Source organism: Eublepharis macularius, chromosome 1, assembly GCF_028583425.1.
Source record: "Eublepharis macularius isolate TG4126 chromosome 1, MPM_Emac_v1.0, whole genome shotgun sequence".
Lineage (NCBI taxonomy): Eukaryota > Metazoa > Chordata > Lepidosauria > Squamata > Eublepharidae > Eublepharis > Eublepharis macularius.
Window position 1 is genome coordinate 151,555,592 of NC_072790.1, and position 18,918 is coordinate 151,574,509.

General features: G+C 42.3%; 1 protein-coding gene across 1 annotated transcript in view; it reads left to right on the forward strand.

Annotated features, from left to right (window-relative positions):
• Positions 1–18,918, forward strand: part of RYR2 (ryanodine receptor 2) — a 720,715-nt gene that overhangs the window by 315,292 nt on the left and 386,505 nt on the right. The window contains exons 20-25 of the mRNA XM_054975163.1: positions 503–744; positions 933–1,125; positions 10,047–10,263; positions 12,160–12,264; positions 12,956–13,059; positions 13,898–13,981. Of these exons, the coding sequence (XP_054831138.1) occupies positions 503–744; positions 933–1,125; positions 10,047–10,263; positions 12,160–12,264; positions 12,956–13,059; positions 13,898–13,981 (945 nt within the window). The remainder of the gene's footprint in view (positions 1–502; positions 745–932; positions 1,126–10,046; positions 10,264–12,159; positions 12,265–12,955; positions 13,060–13,897; positions 13,982–18,918) is intronic.

Here is an 18,918-nt window from a genome sequence, read left to right on the forward strand (position 1 = left end):
TTGAGTCATTCACTGCTGGTGGATCATATTGAGTGATCAGTTGACATCTGATCATCTCATTGGAATATGGTAAATTTGGCTGTCAGACATGTTTGATATGAAATTTGTGGCATCCCTATTTAGTTTACAAAGCTTTGGGTTTCTTACATTTTTTGTGCTGAAGTCAAGTCCTAGAACTGAGGGTGTTCTATCTTCCAGAAGATTTATCAGGGACCTTTTTCCCAGTCTTGCCTTCACCTGGAGGAGGAGTTAATCTGCCCGCTCTCTTGTTTGCTGGCCAAAAAGGAACTTTCTGATTACATTGATAAAGATGTATTCTTTTTAGTTACCCTGCTTTTGGTTGATTTTTAAAAAATGAAATTCAGTAAATTCAAAAGATTTTCTGATGATACTGAGAAATGGGAGACTATGTACAACTGCTATAAAATGAAAGTTTTAAAAGCTACTAGTGTAAACGTTGGTTTTCTAATATGTTTGACATGTATTTTCTGCTTTTATTCAGCATGAGACCCAATATTTTTCTTGGAATCAGTGAAGGCTCTGCTCAGTACAGGAAATGGTATTATGAACTAATCGTAGACCACGTGGAACCATTTACAACAGCAGAAGCTACTCACCTCCGTGTGGGCTGGGCTTCAACAGAGGGTTATTCACCATACCCTGTGGGAGGAGAAGAATGGGGAGGTAATGGTGTTGGTGACGACCTATACTCTTACAGTTTTGATGGACTTCATCTATGGTCAGGTAAGACAGTCCAAATATCTAAATTGAAGTTGTTTTTAAAATGGAAACACTTTATAGAGGACTTTCTATTTAAAAGAAAAGTGACATATTTGAATAGAGTATTGACTTCCCTGGTTTATTTTTGTCATCATATGTATTGATTCTTGTATAGCTTTTTAACACTCAGTTTTTGTTCTGATTATATTTAGGTTGCGTATCAAGGTGTGTCAATTCTCCTTACCACCATCTGCTAAAGACTGATGATGTTATCAGCTGTTGCCTTGACCTGAGTGCTCCAAGCATTTCATTTCGGATAAATGGGCAGCCAGTTCAGGGGATGTTTGAGAATTTCAACATAGATGGCCTTTTCTTTCCAGTTGTCAGCTTCTCTGCAGGGATAAAGTTAGTGCCTGCTGAAGTTTTCTCTGATCATATTAATTTCAGTGAATATGTTAAATAATTTGCTTTGCTGTTTTCCAGTCAATTTAATTTTGGCATCTTACTTCTATGCATAGGGCTTACTCAAAGAATGCAGAATGAGAGTTGGAAGGGCATCCTGCAGGTGTCACGCACCTGGCAATTTTCTGCTTAATTATTTTATATGCACATGTATGTAATAGTTACATCTACTCCATCTAGGTTCTGGAACTGAATCATAAATATGTTGCTTATATTACTATTTTTAAAATTTCCAAATACATAGTCCCATCAAAAGATGCCTGTCTGAAAGATGACAACAAAAGAGGTTTTATTTGTCATAGTGTCATAGGGCAGCAACAGACCCTCCTTTTCTTGGCACCCTGCATTGTCAAGACAAGCATCCACCAGGCCAATAGGGCCATGTATGCACCCTGTAAAGATCAGTCAGCTGATCACTGGTGGCTGACCATTTAAGAGTAAAAAACAAGAACAAAAGACCAACTAAATTGACACAAAACATTGTGCAAGCTTTTGAGCTTGCCCAAACTCCTCATCAGAATGAATGTTTCAAAATTTATGTTAGAAAGCAGATTCTTTAGGCCATGATGTTTGGGTCTGATTTTTCATGATCACTTAAGGGATGCAAGCCGGCAATTATTACTAGTGTGGTTTCACCTTACAGCACATTCTGTGGAAAGCTAAATTTAGTCCCTTTCATCAGATTGAGGAATATGCCTCTATTTTGCTCATCAGTCTCAAAACAACTGTAGCCATACACATCATAGAAAGTCTGTCACCTGGCCAGTGTAGATACCTCAGTTGAAGCAGAGCTCAAGACAGAGGTATTAGTGGTACATCTGGTTGTCTTTGCTTGGACAAGTTTCAGTTTGTTTGAATGTCAGGTGTGGACCAGATTCTCCAAATCTGTGGGAAGTGACTGATTAGTTTTTGGAGAAATATTAATGTATCACCGAGGGAGGAGAAATTATCACGCTTCTTCAAGGTAGGAATGATTAACCTCTCCCCAATCCAGAAAAAGCTAAGTTGGCCTGATCTTGAAAATGATTAGATTAACTGCTCTTGCAGTTTGATTGTCACGGGGAAGAAAGATGGTTGTTTGGAAGCTTTGCTACCTGGCCCAATTTCAAAGTTTTCTAAAAAACTTGTATAAATATATGAAGGTTTCAAGTTGAGTCAGGCCATTCATCTGTGTCCGGAGCAGCCCGCATCTGCCCCAGACGAGGCCCCAGCATCTGCCTGCCAGCACAGGAGGAACATGGACCGGACCACAGCCGACCTGGCCTCATGACCTCTGTCCCACTTACTGGCTGATAGGATGCCAGGGAGCTGCATGGCAGAATGGCAACAAGCTGCACATCAGCTGAGGCCCACAGCAGTGCAGCAGCAGCCAACACCAGCGCTGCGGGTCCAGCAGAGGCCTGGAAGGCCCATGGCAGCTGCAGCCATCCTGAGAGGGCTGAGCTTGACAACACCTGGTTGGGCACTGGCAGGATGGAGGGCAGGGTAAACAGCTGGGGAGGTGGGACCAGGAGCTCCCAGGAGCCAGCCAGCCATTGGGCACTGGCCCAAGAGGAAAGAGATGCTCCCAGCTGATTGGCAGGGATGGAATCAATCCCAAGGGGGAGGTGCAGGTGGAGGAAAGAAAAGGGACCAGGGTGGCACGGAGGCAGATACGGCAGGGGAGGGCTGGTAGGATACTATAAATGGAAGGGCTCCCAGTGAGGCCAGGGAATAGAGTGCTGGCATGAAGCTACGGGTGAGCGGAGGAGTTTCAAGGCACAACAGGCAGGAGGAGGAACCAGGTGACACAACCCCCTCCCCTGACCATTTCTGAGGCTTAGAGAGACCTTTCCACCAACACACCCAGGAAGACAGTGGAAGGTGGGGCCAGTGGGCTGGGCAGCATGGTGGCTCACAATCAATTTAGCCAAGTACTTACTCTGCCTAAGAGCATGTGGAAATATGGGAAGTCATGAACAGTTTTTTCTTGCCTAAACTCCTTGCGTTTATCCCAAATCCATCGTGTGGTCTAATCAAAAGTCCTATAAAACTGCTGCCACTTTGAATGTTAAAGGGTGTCAGTCCTTGGCAAGTAAATCACCAAGTTCTCCACAGCAATCACACAGGTGCTTTGGCTGAAGTAACTTTTATTAGAGATCTATCAGGTTCAAGCTGCTCAGATAGTAGAATTGGCAGAAGTGACGTGTTAAGGGAAAGCATGGTTAGATATAGAGTAATGTCCCATCCGTAGGTTAGAAGCCCGTTGAAATTCTGGCACGAACACCAGAGACAAAAAATATATCATAGTTTAGACTACATCTACAAAGCAAGCATGAAATCAACCCAGTTCCCAGGAGAAGCATCGTTAGTGTTAGGAGCAGCCGGTCTCAAGGCCGCTCGCTTTAAAAGCGAAAGTATTCTGATTTGCCGGGAGAGTGTTCAACTTCAAAGCAGAGATAACACACTGAGCTTCCAAACAACACGCATTGAAAGGTACTCCAAACTCTCCATAGTGTCAACTCTCCATAGGCAACACACAACACACCCATGGCATGTATTGCAGATAGACATACATGACATACTGCCTCTTCCAAAATTGACCCCTCCCCCTTACATTGACCCCAGCTTGTGAGGGTAAGCCTTATGGAATGTGCAAGTCAGTTTTAGGGCGTTTACATCAGAGGCTTTTACCCACTCGCTCTGCCCCTCATCAAAATACATCCAATGTATTAAGTAAAACAATACTCCTCGTTTTAGCTTTGCATCCAGGATTTCTTTGACTTCATAGTGCTGTTGCCCATCCACGAGAAGAGGGGGGAGGGAATCCCGCGGTGTGGATGCCATTTGTCAGGAGGGGGAGCTTTCTTCAGGAGGCTGAAATGGAAAACCGGGTGGATATTTTTTAAGTTCTTGTGTAGTTTTACCTCCACGGTTACTTCATTTATGATTCTTGTGACCTGAAAGGGGCCTAAGAATTTCCAGCCTAGCTTCTTGCTTGGTTGCTCTCCCCGTAAATGCTTAGTAGAGATGTATACAATCTCCCACTTGTAACTCCCAGGGAGTTGATCTCTTTTTATCAGCATATTTTTGTAATCCTTTTTGGCTTTTTCAAGAGTCTTTTTAATTATGTCCCATTGTTTTGTCAGTTTAATCCACCACTCCCCCAAGTCACCTAGTTGCTTAGTTTCTGGGGTCTGGGTGAATGGCATTGCTGTGCCTTCATATCCTTGAGCCACCATGAAAGGGGAGGTGCCGGTGGATGCATGGATGCCGAACAATATTCAGCGAAAACTAAAAAGTCAGTCCAGTTATCCTGTTGGTAATTGATATAACATCTTAAGAACTGTTCCAGTACTTGATTAACCCTTTTGGTTTGACCATCTGTCTCGGGATGATAGGCGGAGCTGAGCCCCTGCTCAATCCCTGCTACTCTCAATAGCTTCCACCAGAAGTTGGCAATGAATTGTACTCTGCGATCTGAAATTATCTTATCAGGAAACTAATGCAACCTTACCATGTGCTGCATGAATAGATTGGCTAGTCTCTTTGCAGTGGGGATTTTAGAGCAGGGGATGAAATGAGCTTGTTTAGAAAATAAGTCCACCACTTCCAAAATCACAACTTTCCCTTTGAGGGGGGAAGGTCGCTGATAAAATCCATGGAAAACACTGCCCAGGGTCGAGAGGGGGTCTCTAAGGGCCATAGAAGTCCCGGCGGCTTGCCCTCTCTGGTCTTCCCCATTAAGCATACTTGGCATGCAGAAACATATTGAGAAATATCTTTTCTCATGCAGGGCCACCAAAATTGTCTCTGTACTATGTGCAGTGTTTCTAAATATCCAAAATTCCCGACCAGTTTGGAATCGTGACATTGCTTTAACACTTCCCCCCTTAAGTTTGCTGGAATGTACAATTTCCCTTGCTTGTACCAGCCTCCCAATTTGCCTGTTTGCAGTACATCTTTGTGCAAAGTGTCCCCCTCCTTCTCGGTCTCCTTAGAGACTCTCTCCTCCCTGCCTGTGGGAAGAATATTATGTTTCACTTGCTTGGGTTGGCGAAAACATACTGTTTATTAGTTCCTCTCTTTGGCTTTTGTGTTGGGACATGTGTGATAAAGCACCTGCCAGGAAGTTCGATTTGCTGGGGACGTACTTCAGTGTGAAACTGAATTTGGAGAAGAACTCCGCCCACCTTAGCTGCCTGGCACCCAGTTTGTGCGGTGTTTTTAACGCTCCTATGTTTTTATGATCCGTCCATACTTCAAAAAGTACCTTGGCCCCCTCTAGCCAAAGCCTCCAGGTAGACAGCACCAATGTAACTGCACTGGCTTCTTTATCCCAGATCACCCAGTGACGTTCAGTTTCAGAAATTTTTTTGGACACACATGCACAAGGGTGCAGTTTCCCCTCATCATCGGCTTGTAACAGGACCCCTCCCATGGCAACATCGCTAGCATCCACCTGTACAATAAACTTTTGGTTCTCATTTGGGTGCTGTAGCGCTGGCTCTGAGGTGAACAGTTTTTTTAATTGCTCAAATGCCTCTTGACATTCTTGAGTCCAAGCTAGTTTTGCACTTGGCTTGGCCCCTTTCCTTTGGTTTTTAATAAGTCAGTGAGGGATAATGCTATCTGAGCAAAGTTCTTTATGAAGGGTCTGTAAAAATTGGCGAAGCCCAGGAACGATTGTAACTGCCTCCAGGTCTTGGGGGGTTCCCACCCCACTACTGCTTGGATTTTTTCAGGGTCCATTTTTAATCCCTGCCCCGAAACTCTATAGCCCAGAAAAACCAGTTCCTTTTTGTGAAATTCACACTTGAACAGTTTTACAGGTAGGTAATTGTCATGCAGAGTTTTCAGCACTTGCTGGACCAATTGGACATGTGACTCATAATCTTCTGAATAAATTAAAGTATCATCTAAATAAATAACCACACCTTTGTACAGGTACTTATGTAAGATTTCGTTGATTAAATTCATGAACACCCCAGGGGCCCCTTGTAATCCTAACGGCATCACTGTATATTCAAACTGTCCCAAAAGGGTGTTAAATGCTGTCTTCCGGTCATTCCCCTCCCTTATTCATACCCTGAAGTAAGCATCTTTTAAGTCCAACTTTGAAAAAAATTTCCCCGAGACACCATGCTCAAGAAGTCTTGGATGAGAGGGAGGGGGTAGGCATTGGACATGCACGGGTCTGTGGCCTTGCTGCATCCTCTTTAACTTGTTCTGGCCCACTCCTCCTCTAGCAGATCTTCGAACTGGGCTCTCAGTGCTCTCATAAACGCATCAAGGTTCATCAATTTGGGGGCCTGGGCCTCGTATAGAGTAATGTACCATTTGGCCATGACGACGCCTGTTGGGATCCCACGTGACTTACCTGGCTATGTTCAGTTGGAAAGGTATGGCTCCACTCTTGTAAAAATTCCATGGCTTGCACGATGAAGAAGCCCAGTTCCTCTGGGTCCCCATCATACCGTGCTTCCAGTTTATGCCACTCCTGGAACGGTGGCATGGGAGGGGCAGCTGGCACTCTTAGGGGGTTTGAAATGGCTGCATCAGGTTCCACAGAGACTGAAGGGGGGGGTCTTGTACGGTCTCCATGGTTGAACAGGGCCTGCAGGTTGCACAGGCTGGTCTGGCATCCCTCTGTCATCATCGGGAGCTGGCCCCATGGAGCCACCCGTCTGGGATAAATGGTGCAGCATCTCTCCCAGGTCTCTTGTCACTTGAGTCATTTGTCTTTTGAGATTGTCCAGCTCACCCTGCACTCCATGTCACTGGTCCCGCTTTTCTCGCTCCTCGTCGGTGGCGTCAAAGTCTGCTGTAATAGCCCCCCCCCATGGCTTGCTTATCTTCCCTCTTAACCTGGGTACTCATCCAACCCCGGGTAAGTCCAGTTAGGGCTAATAAGTCATATCTTGTAGCCATCATGTCTGCCTGGAGGCTCGATAGTGGGCTGATTCCCTTGTCTTCGGCCCCGGGATATTTCTTTCTCCAGGGGATTATCTCCCCAGGAACAAGCTTTTCCGACAGATGTCCTTCCATTGTTCTCTCATCTGTCGGGCCAGTTCTTTCCCTTCATCTCCCAGCAATTGTAATTCCGGGGGGGGGGGTTGACGTTCCACCCCTGGTTGTTTCCCTCGCCTCGCCGGCTTTCTGGTTCTGTCTCCTGGTAGTTGTCTCCCTCCAGGATGGTGCCAAACCACACAGCTGGGAGGCATGACTGCTCCTCCAGTTCCCAGGTGCTTCGCCCAAGCTGTTGGTCCTGTCAATGCATCTTCTCCTTGTAGGTCATCAACCTCCTGGGTACACAGTCTTGGGGAGTGGGGAGTAGCCAGTTCCCATGGGTTATCCCGGATTTTGGGATTGCTCCCAGCGGTAGTCTGGTAGTACTGAGTTGGGGAGGGGGCCTCGTTCCAATCTCCTCCCCCGTGTCTGACTCTAATTCCAAATTGATTAATAGTCCTTCTTTAGGTGCAACATTGGTTGCACTGAGCACACGCTCCTCCACGGGGTCTTTGGGTTGCATTTGTGGTTCCTCTGGTTTCTCTGCCTTTCCCTGGTCTGTCTCCTGTGGCATGATGCCTGTAGTCCACTTTCAGGGTTCAGGTCCAGAAGTAGGAGAATACTTCTTCCAAAATGTCAGTCCTTGGCAAGTAAATCCCCAAGTTCTCCACAGCAATCACACAGGTGCTTTGGCTGAAGTAGCTTTTATTAGAGATCTATCAGGTTCAAGGTGCTCAGACAGTAGAACTGGCAGAAGTGATGTGTTAAGGAAAAGCATGGTTAGATATAAAGTCCCACCCCCCAGGTTAGAAGCCCGTTGAAATTCTGTCACGAACGCCAGAGACAAAAAAAAATCACAGTTTAGACTACATCTACAGAGTAAGCATGAAATCAACCCTGTTCCCAGGAGGACCATCGTTTGTGTTAGGTGCAGCCGGTCTCAAGGCTGCTCGCTTTAAAAGTGAAAGTATTCTGATTTGCCAGGAGAGTGTTCAACTTCAAAGTAGAGATAACACACTGAACTTTTAAACAACACGCATTGAAAGGTACTCAGAACTCTCCATAGTGTCAGAGGATTAATAGGCAACACATACTCATGGCATGTATTGCAGACAGGCATACATGACAAAGGGCTCCAAAGGCCAACTCATTCTTTGTCTTATAAAAAGAGTGAAAGAGTCCCAGTGTTACCTAGGTTTACTTTGTTAGTAATAGAAGTAATCCCAGGTCCAGAATAAAAATAAAAATTTGATTCATTATAAAGTAAATCAGAATTTACATAGCACTGAAATTTAAAAAGAGAAAAATTTGTAAAAATAGCGTTCTTTTGAATGGAGTTAAACACAGGTTTCCTGCATTGCCTGCTGCCAGAGAGGTTTCAAAATTCATTTGAATTACAGATAAGTACAGTCCATTTCAAAACAGAATCAGCCATATGTACTCTCAGAAGAAGAGTCTAAAAGAAAGCAGAATTTTACCCCAAGTATATTAAACAATCAACACAATAACAATAGCAACAACAATATCATCATTATTATTAACAACAACAATAACAACAACATTCAATTTATATATCGCCCTTCAGGACAACTTAACGCCTCCTCAGAGTGGTTTACAAAGTGTGCTATTATTATTCTCACAACAATCACTCTGTGAAGTGGGTGGGGCTGAAAAAGCTCTGGAAGAGCTGTGACTAACCCAAGGTCACCCAGCTGGCTTCAAGCAAAGGAGCAGGGAATCAAACCCGTTTCTACACATTAGAGTCCTGCCACTCTTATCCACTACACCAGTTTGGCTTCAGCTCCCACATGAAGTATCTCTCTCTTTTGGGCTCTTTGCTTTGGGAAGGGGTCCCCAAAAGAGATAGAGGATTAAAGGATGGCCAGCAAGCCAAGTGTATAAAAAAAGTTTCTGAAATCTCATACATGTACATGCACTAAACTTTTGTGGACTTTATTTTGACTAAAAGAAGAGAAGAACCATCTATCTACTGCTTCCTGTCATTGGTGGTCTATTAGGAAGGGGGACATTCTCTTAAACCATTTGCAAAGCTAGTCAATTTAGTCATTAATTGTATTTGGCATAATTTGGAAGGGTGTGAAGCTATAAGTTTGTGAATTTCTGCTATGCGTGACAGACATGGCAGTGATTTCACATTCACATATTAACAAACTGAAAGAAGAGCAGATTTGGCCTTTAAAAATATAAGCTGACCAATTATTAAAATCCAGCCAGTAAAAGGCTGTTTATGTCACACATTGACTTCAAAGATTTCAGTGCTTAAATAGGTAAAATTAAAACCAAATATTCGTATGTCTCTAAAAACGCAAATTACAGACTCACATAGCCTCAGTTTGCCTCAGGGCTGTGCAAAGAAGGAAGAGTGTATTTAACACTTCAGTCACTCAGATTGGCTGTTCAAAGCCAGGCTCCCTGCTTTGTTGTTACCATTTTAAAGGGGAAAATGGATAGTTTTAAAGGGTATGCCTTTCCTCCCTTAAATACAAATTACAAAGCAGGGAGTCCAGTTTTGAATAATGAAAGCAAGTAGCATTTAACAACTGCTCTCTTAAAGATTTGATTTAAGTGTTTTAGTAGACCAGTTTTGCTTTTTTGGTATGTTGAAATATTGCAAGTCATTTAGGATTACTAGCTCAAAACTAATAACCTACACTAAACAGAGAAGTAGCTAGAATTAATTCACCACAGGTGAATAAGCAAGAAAGCAGCAAAAGATAATTACATAAAGGCAATCATCCTGAGATAAAGCTAATTTACTCTCAAATAAATGCAGCGTATCCACATACCTTGTGTTACTTTAAATTTACGTAAGAGTGTATCTACAAGGGTGAATTGTTTAAATTGTTGTCTTATAGGGTACGTTTCTTGCTTGGAGGCCGCCATGGGGAATTTAAATTCCTTCCCCCTCCAGGGTATGCTCCTTGTTTTGAAGCAATTCTTCCAAAGGAGAAGTTGAAAGTGGAACACAGCAGAGAATACAAACAAGATCGCAGCTGCACAAGAGACCTGCTGGGTCCAAACATCTCTTTGTCACAAGCAGCTTTCACACCAGTACCCGTAGATACAAGTCAGGTAAATAAAATGTACATTAATTAGCAAAGTAAACTTGAGTATTGTGAGGGGAATCTCGCCAATGTCCCAATAGAGGGAGACCTCAACCAGAACTCTGGACCTCAATCACACCATGGAAGAAATATTGGCAAAATAAGAGAAAAAGTGGGTGAAAAAGTGGGTGAGAGGGTAAATGGAATGAGAAAGCTGAGGCTCACTACCATATTGCCCTTTTGAAGAACCAAACTTACAATAAATTAATAAAACTATATGCTTATAAAAAAAAACCCTCACAGGTGTGCCAAACAGCTCTTTGCACAGAAGTATCTGATTCTCAAGTTGGCAAGTTCCCAAGTTCCTCCGTATAATGATTGTATAAATTTGAGTACTTTCTGGGAAGAGTGCTGTGAATAATCATAGCATGGAAAGTGGTCCACCCCGTACTTACACAGTCCTTGCACAGCTCGCTTAGCCCTGACTCATTGAGGGGAAGGTAGCATCTGCGTGGCCCTCGTGGGATTTGCCTGGCAGGGGGGAGGTGGTGCTCATCCAGCTGTCAGGCATGCTGCTCCTCCCTCTCTCCTTTCCTCCTTTTGGTAGGTGGGACCAGGTTGAGCCAGGGACTGAAAAGCAAATTGCATCTTCCTCTCTCCTTCCTTGGTGGGTGGGGCCGAAGTAGACTGGGAATGGAGCCCCTTTTCAGGGCTGTTTTTCCCTCCCAAGCTGCCCCTGTAGAGCTCATAATCCTTTCTGAAGCCTTCTATTGAAAGTATTTTAATTAGGCTAGGTATTCCTGGTACTGATTATCAGTAGTGGACTCAGTGGGGGCAACCATCTGTTCTTCCTAAGCTTTTTGTCTTTTCCCTCCCTAAATTTGCAGTTCTACTCAGATCTCTGCTTCGTAATCTGATTTCAAGTGAATACACTTAAATTTGTGTAATATGCATTATTTTGACAACAATAATTATAACAGCATGCTTATATACTGCCTTTCTGGACAGATTAATGCCCATTCAGAGTGGTGAAGAAAGTCAGTGTTATTATCCCCACAATACAGCTGGGGAGCTGGGGCTGAGAGAAGTGGCCCACCCAAGGCCATCCACAGAGCTCAGCAGCAATGGGATGCGAACCAGAAGAGTGCTGATTCACAACCCAACCACTTAACCATTATATTACAGAAAATATTCGAAAACTGAGTACAAAACAATATTCAATTTTGGAGTATTTTAAGGGACTTGAAATATTTTGAGATTTCCCGTGTTTTTAATGCAATTTATAAAATGGGTTTTCCCATGTTGTTCCATCATCTAAAAGTATAAAACCATCTAAATGTTAAAGCAAAATTCATCTGTTGTAGTGAGCAAAATTCAGCTGTAATACTAGGACATTTAGGGCTGAGTCACATTATACAAAGTTCTGATGTCCACCACGAGGACTTTGGATGACGTTTGTGCTGGGAGTTCTGTGCTTTGCAAGTCTGCAGGAGCCTGATTCTGATCAAGAACATACTATGCTGAAGAAGAATCTTCATTCTCCCTCTCACATTTTGTTTTCATAACCTGAAACGGCTTTGGGAAGCTGCTGTTTATTCAGTTAGAAAAATTACATGCAATGATGGCTATTCATAAATTTCCTAGCAGAACAAATAGTGGATCTCAGAAGACATTTCAGTTCAGGAAAACAGAACTAGAGAGTTCTGAAGTCCCATTTTCATGCATGGTGCATGATCAGAATTGGATCCTCACGCGCCTGGGCAACATGGAACTCCCAGCAGTGCCCTTGTGTGAATTGAACCTCAGTTAAGGAAGAATATACAATGTTTTCACAACAGTTTTGGGCAATCAGTTTATTTCATTCCATCCAACAATTATGTTTAATTTTTCCTTGATATCCTTCATCTCATTCTTTTATTTTTAGATTGTGTTGCCTCCGCATCTGGAAAGAATTAGAGAAAAACTAGCTGAGAATATCCATGAACTTTGGGTGATGAATAAAATTGAACTTGGCTGGCAGTATGGTCCGGTATGTACTGTCTGAATTTTGTAATTCTAATACTTCCTTAATTTTGAAAAAGCAGCCCCCATGTCATTAATACAGAATAAGGATCCAAGATCTTTTTCATAATAATATATGTCTATGTATGATGGAAGTGAAAATAGCAGAGCAGAAATTGTGCATCATCTTCTCAGTGTTAGATCATAGATTCAGTTAGAGCATTGTCCTAGATTCAGTCCATGGCATCTTCCATTAAAGGATCCAGTTTTTGAGAAGAGAACTGCATATATATTAAAAAATTATTGAGCAGCCATCATATGCCCACTACATATCCATTTTAGTTCCATAACACATTACGATGAAACAACATGTCCCAGAATTAAACATGAATGGTAATATTTTAGCCTTATATAGTACAGTAATTAACATTTAAGGATAAATGCTCTAAGTTTTCTGTTTTGTTATAACTGAATATTAAATGTTCTTTTAATTTTTCAGAATATAATTTTTTTCTTACTGAGTATAAAAATATTTATAATTGTCACTTAACAGTTGTTTTAAATTTTACTTGAAGACACTATTATCCTTCCTTGAACAGGGAATTACCAACTATATAAATATGGCTTTATTTTTAATCTAGGATTAACACCTTTACAGTAGGTCTGATAATTTTAGGCTACAGTTCTGATTCTGAAGCTCAATCTTTTCCATCTTGCAGGTTAGAGATGACAACAAGCGACAGCATCCATGTTTGGTAGAATTTGCAAAGCTACCAGAACAAGAACGAAATTATAATCTCCAAATGTCATTAGAAACACTGAAGTAAATTTAATCTATTTTCAGAATGTTTTTGTTCTTGCTTTCTGCTTCATATATATTTCATTGATCAATGTTTCATTTGATGCAGCTGATGAAGTGGGCTCCGGCCCATGAATGTTTACAGTTTTATTGCTTGAATAAATCTATTACTCTTTAAGTACACAATGTTACTTTTTATTTTTGAAGTAAGTTTGTAAGTTGATTTGTGTGTATGAACTCTTAAATAGTCTATTAAGTTTACGTTATATAGGAATAGTAAAGTTCCATTGGTGTGATACTGTAATAATCAGTGTTATCAAACAGTTCCTCCACTGCTGGTTACTTTAGTAATAAATTCAGATGCTGCTATGTTTATTGCCCTTTCCCAGCAGAAACTGCTGATATACCTGTATCTATTGCATTTGGGAAATATTGCTGCAGTTAAGCACACTTTCACAATTTCTTAATATGAATTGCTGGGAACCTTTAAATGAGACATGAAATTGGGGGTTTCCTCAACTTTTAATTGATTTGGGCAAATCAATTTGGTATTTGCATTCGCTTCTCTGTTTAAAACCAATTTCTTAAGGCAAATCTTACTTATTTCCCCTGCATTGCAAAAAGTAATATGAATATGTATATGTAATTGTTGTTTTATGATGGTATGAGTTGGAAATGTATTTTCAGATTTTTACAGTTTCAGAATTGTGGACTTCACAATGAGTGATGTATTTTAGAGACACAATTACACTTTCTAGTTGTCTCCCAATCAGTTCTAGGAAGTTATGAGATTTGCAGATCCTCTCTCCATGTCAATTATATATCTGCCTCTCTAAAATCTATTACTAATTTTCTTCTCTAGAACCTTATTGGCATTGGGTTGTCATGTTGGAGTTGCAGATGAGCATGCTGAAGAAAAAGTAAAGAAGCTAAAACTTCCAAAGAAGTAAGTTTAAAAATCAGAAAATAAGGGTTCAGACATGGGTCCACTGGGTAATATTACTGTCCCTCTACCTCCTGAGGTTGTTGCGAGATCAAAGTATGATAAAGCTTGTGTAGAAGTATTAAAAGTTATATACAAATGTGTTAATAAAATCGTAAGTCTGAAATGTAGAAAATATGTCTCAACATTATCAGTGTGTCAAAATACAATATATAAATAATAAATATTTGCTTGCTTTTATCTTGAGCAATTAACCAAGCTTTTATACAGAGCACTATGAGATGTGAGGGAGGAAGGTCCTGGAAGCAAAAATCATGTTTAAATATAATTAGGGTTGATAGTCACCTGGTAGTGGGGAAAATGGCCATCAGGCCAATGGCATCATGTCAGTTACAGGGAACACCCAAAAGTGATGTCACACCTCACTAGGAATTGCTGAAAAGTAAATGGTAAAACCATAGAGTATTCAGTGATTCCTAGAGAAGATTAATGTAACTTCTTTGAAAAACCCAGAAGTGACAACAGTCCTCTCTAGGAATTACCAGCAACTCTATAGTTTTACAATAGAGTTTCTGACAATTTATTGAGAGGTGTGACATCGCTTCTGTGTTTTTCCCTGGAATTGATATGATGCTGTTGCTGATGGCTGCCCCCCGTATCCTTGCCCTCCCTCTATCTCCCACTATAATGCATGCAAATTTAATGCATGAAAGAAGTGCACGTGGCCCACATAGCTATGAAAATAATGCTAACTAAGAGAGACATAAGACTTGGCCTAGTGAAGTGACAATCTTGGAGAGATCAGCAAGAAGGGTAGGCATCCCCTAGTGAGCTTTCTTAATGAGATGGCCTCTATACCTTAACAACTGGTGTAGTGGTTATAGTGTCATACTAGGATCTTGGAGAACCAGGTTTGAATCTCCACTCTGCCATGTAAACTTGCTGGGTGACCTTTAACCAGTCATACACACTCAGCCTAACCTCACAGAGTTATTGTGGGGATAAAATGAAGGGAGAGGGGAATTGTATAAGACATGATGGGTACCAATTGGAGTGAATGCTGGGATAGAAATAAAGTAAATAAATTAAATAAAAACTGGAACTGAATACTTTTTTGTTATTTTTCTGTTAATCACATTCACAACAAAGTACATACTTAAACAGCTTTGTTCAATCATCTGCACTTTTCCATTTATTTTGAAATAGTTGAATAACAAAAGTGTTATGCTGGACAAAACAAAAGTTTATGTTGGACTTCTACTGAATTGAAATACAAACTACTCACATTTGCCAGCATATCATTCATAACATAATTACCTTCCAACTCAGCTCTGAATTTTGTCATTTTACATTAAGGTGTGTGTAGATGGGACAACCCACAGAGGAATCTTACATAATGGGCGGTCACTTGGGTTCTGACCATGCACTCTTCCCTGTCAGGCACCCTGCCTCACTGAGTTTGAGGGAGGGGTAAACAAGACGTGCTACACACCACTCACCTGGATGGGACAGATGTGGTAGTGACAGGGTGCTTGCCATTGGGATGATGCAGTGAGACTGAAGGTGCATGCTTCAACTCGGCAGGAGAGTTGACCCATGCCAAGGTCTGCCCTGGTCAAGCAAGGGCAGAGCAGGTGGGAACATAGCCGCCACAGGCAGCTAGGGAGAACTGGTGTGTGGGGGGTGCTACCCATGGTGAGACTGTAGGTCCTGGGGTGGGGGGATCACAAGGCTAGCCTAGCCATAAAGCAAGGAGAAAGAAGGAGTAGGAACAAGCGTGAAAGAGAGAGAGAAGGAGAGAAGAGAAAGAAGGAGCAAGTGGAGTCACTTGTCAATAAAGCAAATAAAGCAATCTTAAAATATATTAAAAAATTAGTTCACTTTTGCTCCATTTTATCTTAACTACGTCTATGGGAAATTAGTGATTACAGGTTTCACATACATATAAATATCTTTTGGTCCTTAACCAATACATCCATGCTTGAATTATATCTCCATTCTCTCGTACATACTTGACATTCTCGAACGCCCTGAGCCTATTGATATGGGTTAAACAGCTCTTCTGATTTACGCAAGGCCATACAACTGTGTTATTCCTCTGTTTTGTGCCCCTCTCCAAGGTTCTGTTTTAGACCTCTAGATCCCTTCGTGGCATGTCTACCTGTGGGACTAGGATAGCCCTGTTTCTATGTGCCAAGACATCTTCTGTGATTTTCTTGTCAAACCCAGCAACAGATCTAGCTGAATCTGTAACTAGAGATGGGCACGAACAGCAATACGAACTAAAAAAAGCCAGGAACAGCCCAATCAGCTGTTCGCGAACAAGCTGTTCGTAAGGCCCCATTCTAAACGAAGAGGTGGTTGTTGCAAACCTCATTCATTGCTGTTCATTGCTGTTCATCAAGTCAGACAATCTGGCACCTGCAATCAATTCCCTTGGCAAATGGAAGCAGGGACTGCCTGAACTCTGTCTGAACTCCTGCTGTTGCCCTGGAAACCCCAATCTAAGCCCAATTTAGCTTGATAGGCAGGTCTTCCTTTCGAGTCTGGGGCTCCAAATTTGTTACAAGGAAGCAAAGAGCAGGGGGGATGGGGGGCTCCAAGCTCTGGTTTTGCAGACAGTGAGGGAGAGACAGTTGCTGTTGGCATTTTGAGAGAGGCAGGGAAAGTGCATTGGAGGTTGAATTTTCTTTGTGTGTGGTGGGATAGGGATCTACCCCTTCAGGTTCCAGGGCTGCTGCCAGGCTCTGGGGCCAAGCTATTATTTATCATTGGTACATTTCCTGCTGCCTGTTCAGGTAGGGTTTCTGGGAGTGGTGTGGTAGGAATCTTGATGGCTGGAGGAGGGCCTGGTGGCCCCCACGAACAACGAACAATGAACACCATGTTCTTTTTTTTTCTGTTCGTGCCCATGTCTATCTGTAACATGAAGAACTTCACAATAATTTAGTTACTTGCAATGTAAGGATTCTCAGCCTGATACTTTTCAACTACAAGGGATACTTAAAAGCTGTTGGAGATATTTATGGGAGGGACAAAGTTTGCTCCGCTGTAATATATAAGTTGTATTCTGAGATGTCCTTTTCAAAGAAAGCAAACTGCTGATTAGGTATTTACGTCTTGCAACACTTTCGTTTTACTGTTGTCGTTATGTTTCACATCATTGTTAGCTGTTCTTCACGCTTTAATCCAGTCCTTCAAAGCTGTGCATACAATTTAGACCATATTATATTAGCAATTTTGGACTCATATTGGTGTGATTTTCTTTCCTAATTTCTCACTATAGAGGCTTTTCTCCCATATATTTCCTTTCATATTGTAAAACCAGCTGAGGAACAACCTGATCCAGATATATATGTTGCTGTGTAGTCCCATAAAAGTACCTTGTGTCAAGATTGTTTGTAGTTGTGTCCTGAGTAGAGATGGGCACAAAACAGAACATGACCCAAAAAGAACCACGAACTGGCCCGATTCGTGGTTCATGAACCAGCGGTTCGTGGAAGCTTGTTTCCACGAACTTCCGAACTGGTCTGCTGGTTCATTTGGTTCATTTTAAAAAGCAGTGCCCCTTTCCGTGCCACTGCAAAGCAGCAGGGAAAGGGGCATTTAAACCCGCAGATCAGCTGCTTGTTGGGGAGATCTCGACAAATGGCCATTTAAACTGTGAGTGGGGCTTGGCTGGCCAGCCAGGAGTTTCCGGCCGCTCCAAGCAGTGGGGAAATGGCCATTTAAACTGCAGGTGGGGCTTGGCTGGCTGGCCGGGAACTCCTGGCTGGCCAGCCAAGCCCCACTGTTTAAATGATCAGCTGCTTGTCAGGGATCTCCCTGACAAGCAGCTGATCTGCAGGTTTAAATGCCCCTTTCCGTTCATTTTTTTCACAGTTTGTGCCCACCTCTAATCCGAGTGATTCCAGTAGGAGAAGCCATGCTGGTGTGTTGTTTGCAACCCTATTGTAGAAGTGACCACAACATATTTATCATGTATACTTGTGCAATATATTATCATGCAGTCTGTAGTGGTTGAATATGAGTCATCTCCTGTACCAGACACCTGTAGTTTCCTAGTCTGTGTTGCGCTGCCACATTGTTACTTTTTATGGCAGCTGTTATTGGAGCAGCAATTACTCTTCTCCCTACTATGTGAATATAATGTCCTGGACTGGTGTGGCACTGCTACTGTTGTCACTGCAATTAGTCTTAAACATTTATTTGCCATGGCAGATTCTCATAGGATTGGGCCAAAAAATACAGGCCTGCTATAACTCCTTTGTGATGCATTTGGCAGCTAAAATTGCTTGCATGTGCTGTGTATGTATGGTTGGTTCAGTTCAATCTGAGGATGCTACTCCTAGTTGATGTATAGATGATTTGCATTTGGTGGGGCCTAATAAAATAGACAAGGAGCTTAGAAGTATATGGCCTACTATGTCTATCCTCAGCTCTGGCCCCTCATGGCTCATAGTGTCATACTGGATTGGATTGGATTGGTCAGGAAAGTCCAGGAGGTCATAAACACCTCTCTGTGGAAAAATGTAGTTCCAGCCATTTCGAAATAATAGTAATAACTGTGCTTATGTACCACTATTCTAGACAGATTAGTATTCCACTCAGAGTGGTGAACAAGGTTGGCGTTATTATTATCCCCACAATATAGCTGTGAAGCTGGAGAGCTGGGGCTGAGAGGAGTGGCTTACCTAAGGCCACCCGCTGAGCTCATGTCAGTAGGTGGGATTTGAACCAGCAGAGTGCTGATTTGCAACCCGAACACTTAACCACTGTGCTGCAAAAGCTCTATACAGCAGTAGAAGAAGCTGGTGGTTGTTATACTCCTGAAAAAGAGACCCAAGTGACTTAAATAACTACTAGGTTGTGCAATGAGATGCTGCCAATATGCAGGTGACACTCAGTTCAGTTTCTCCTGTGGATCTGCCTGCAGAAGG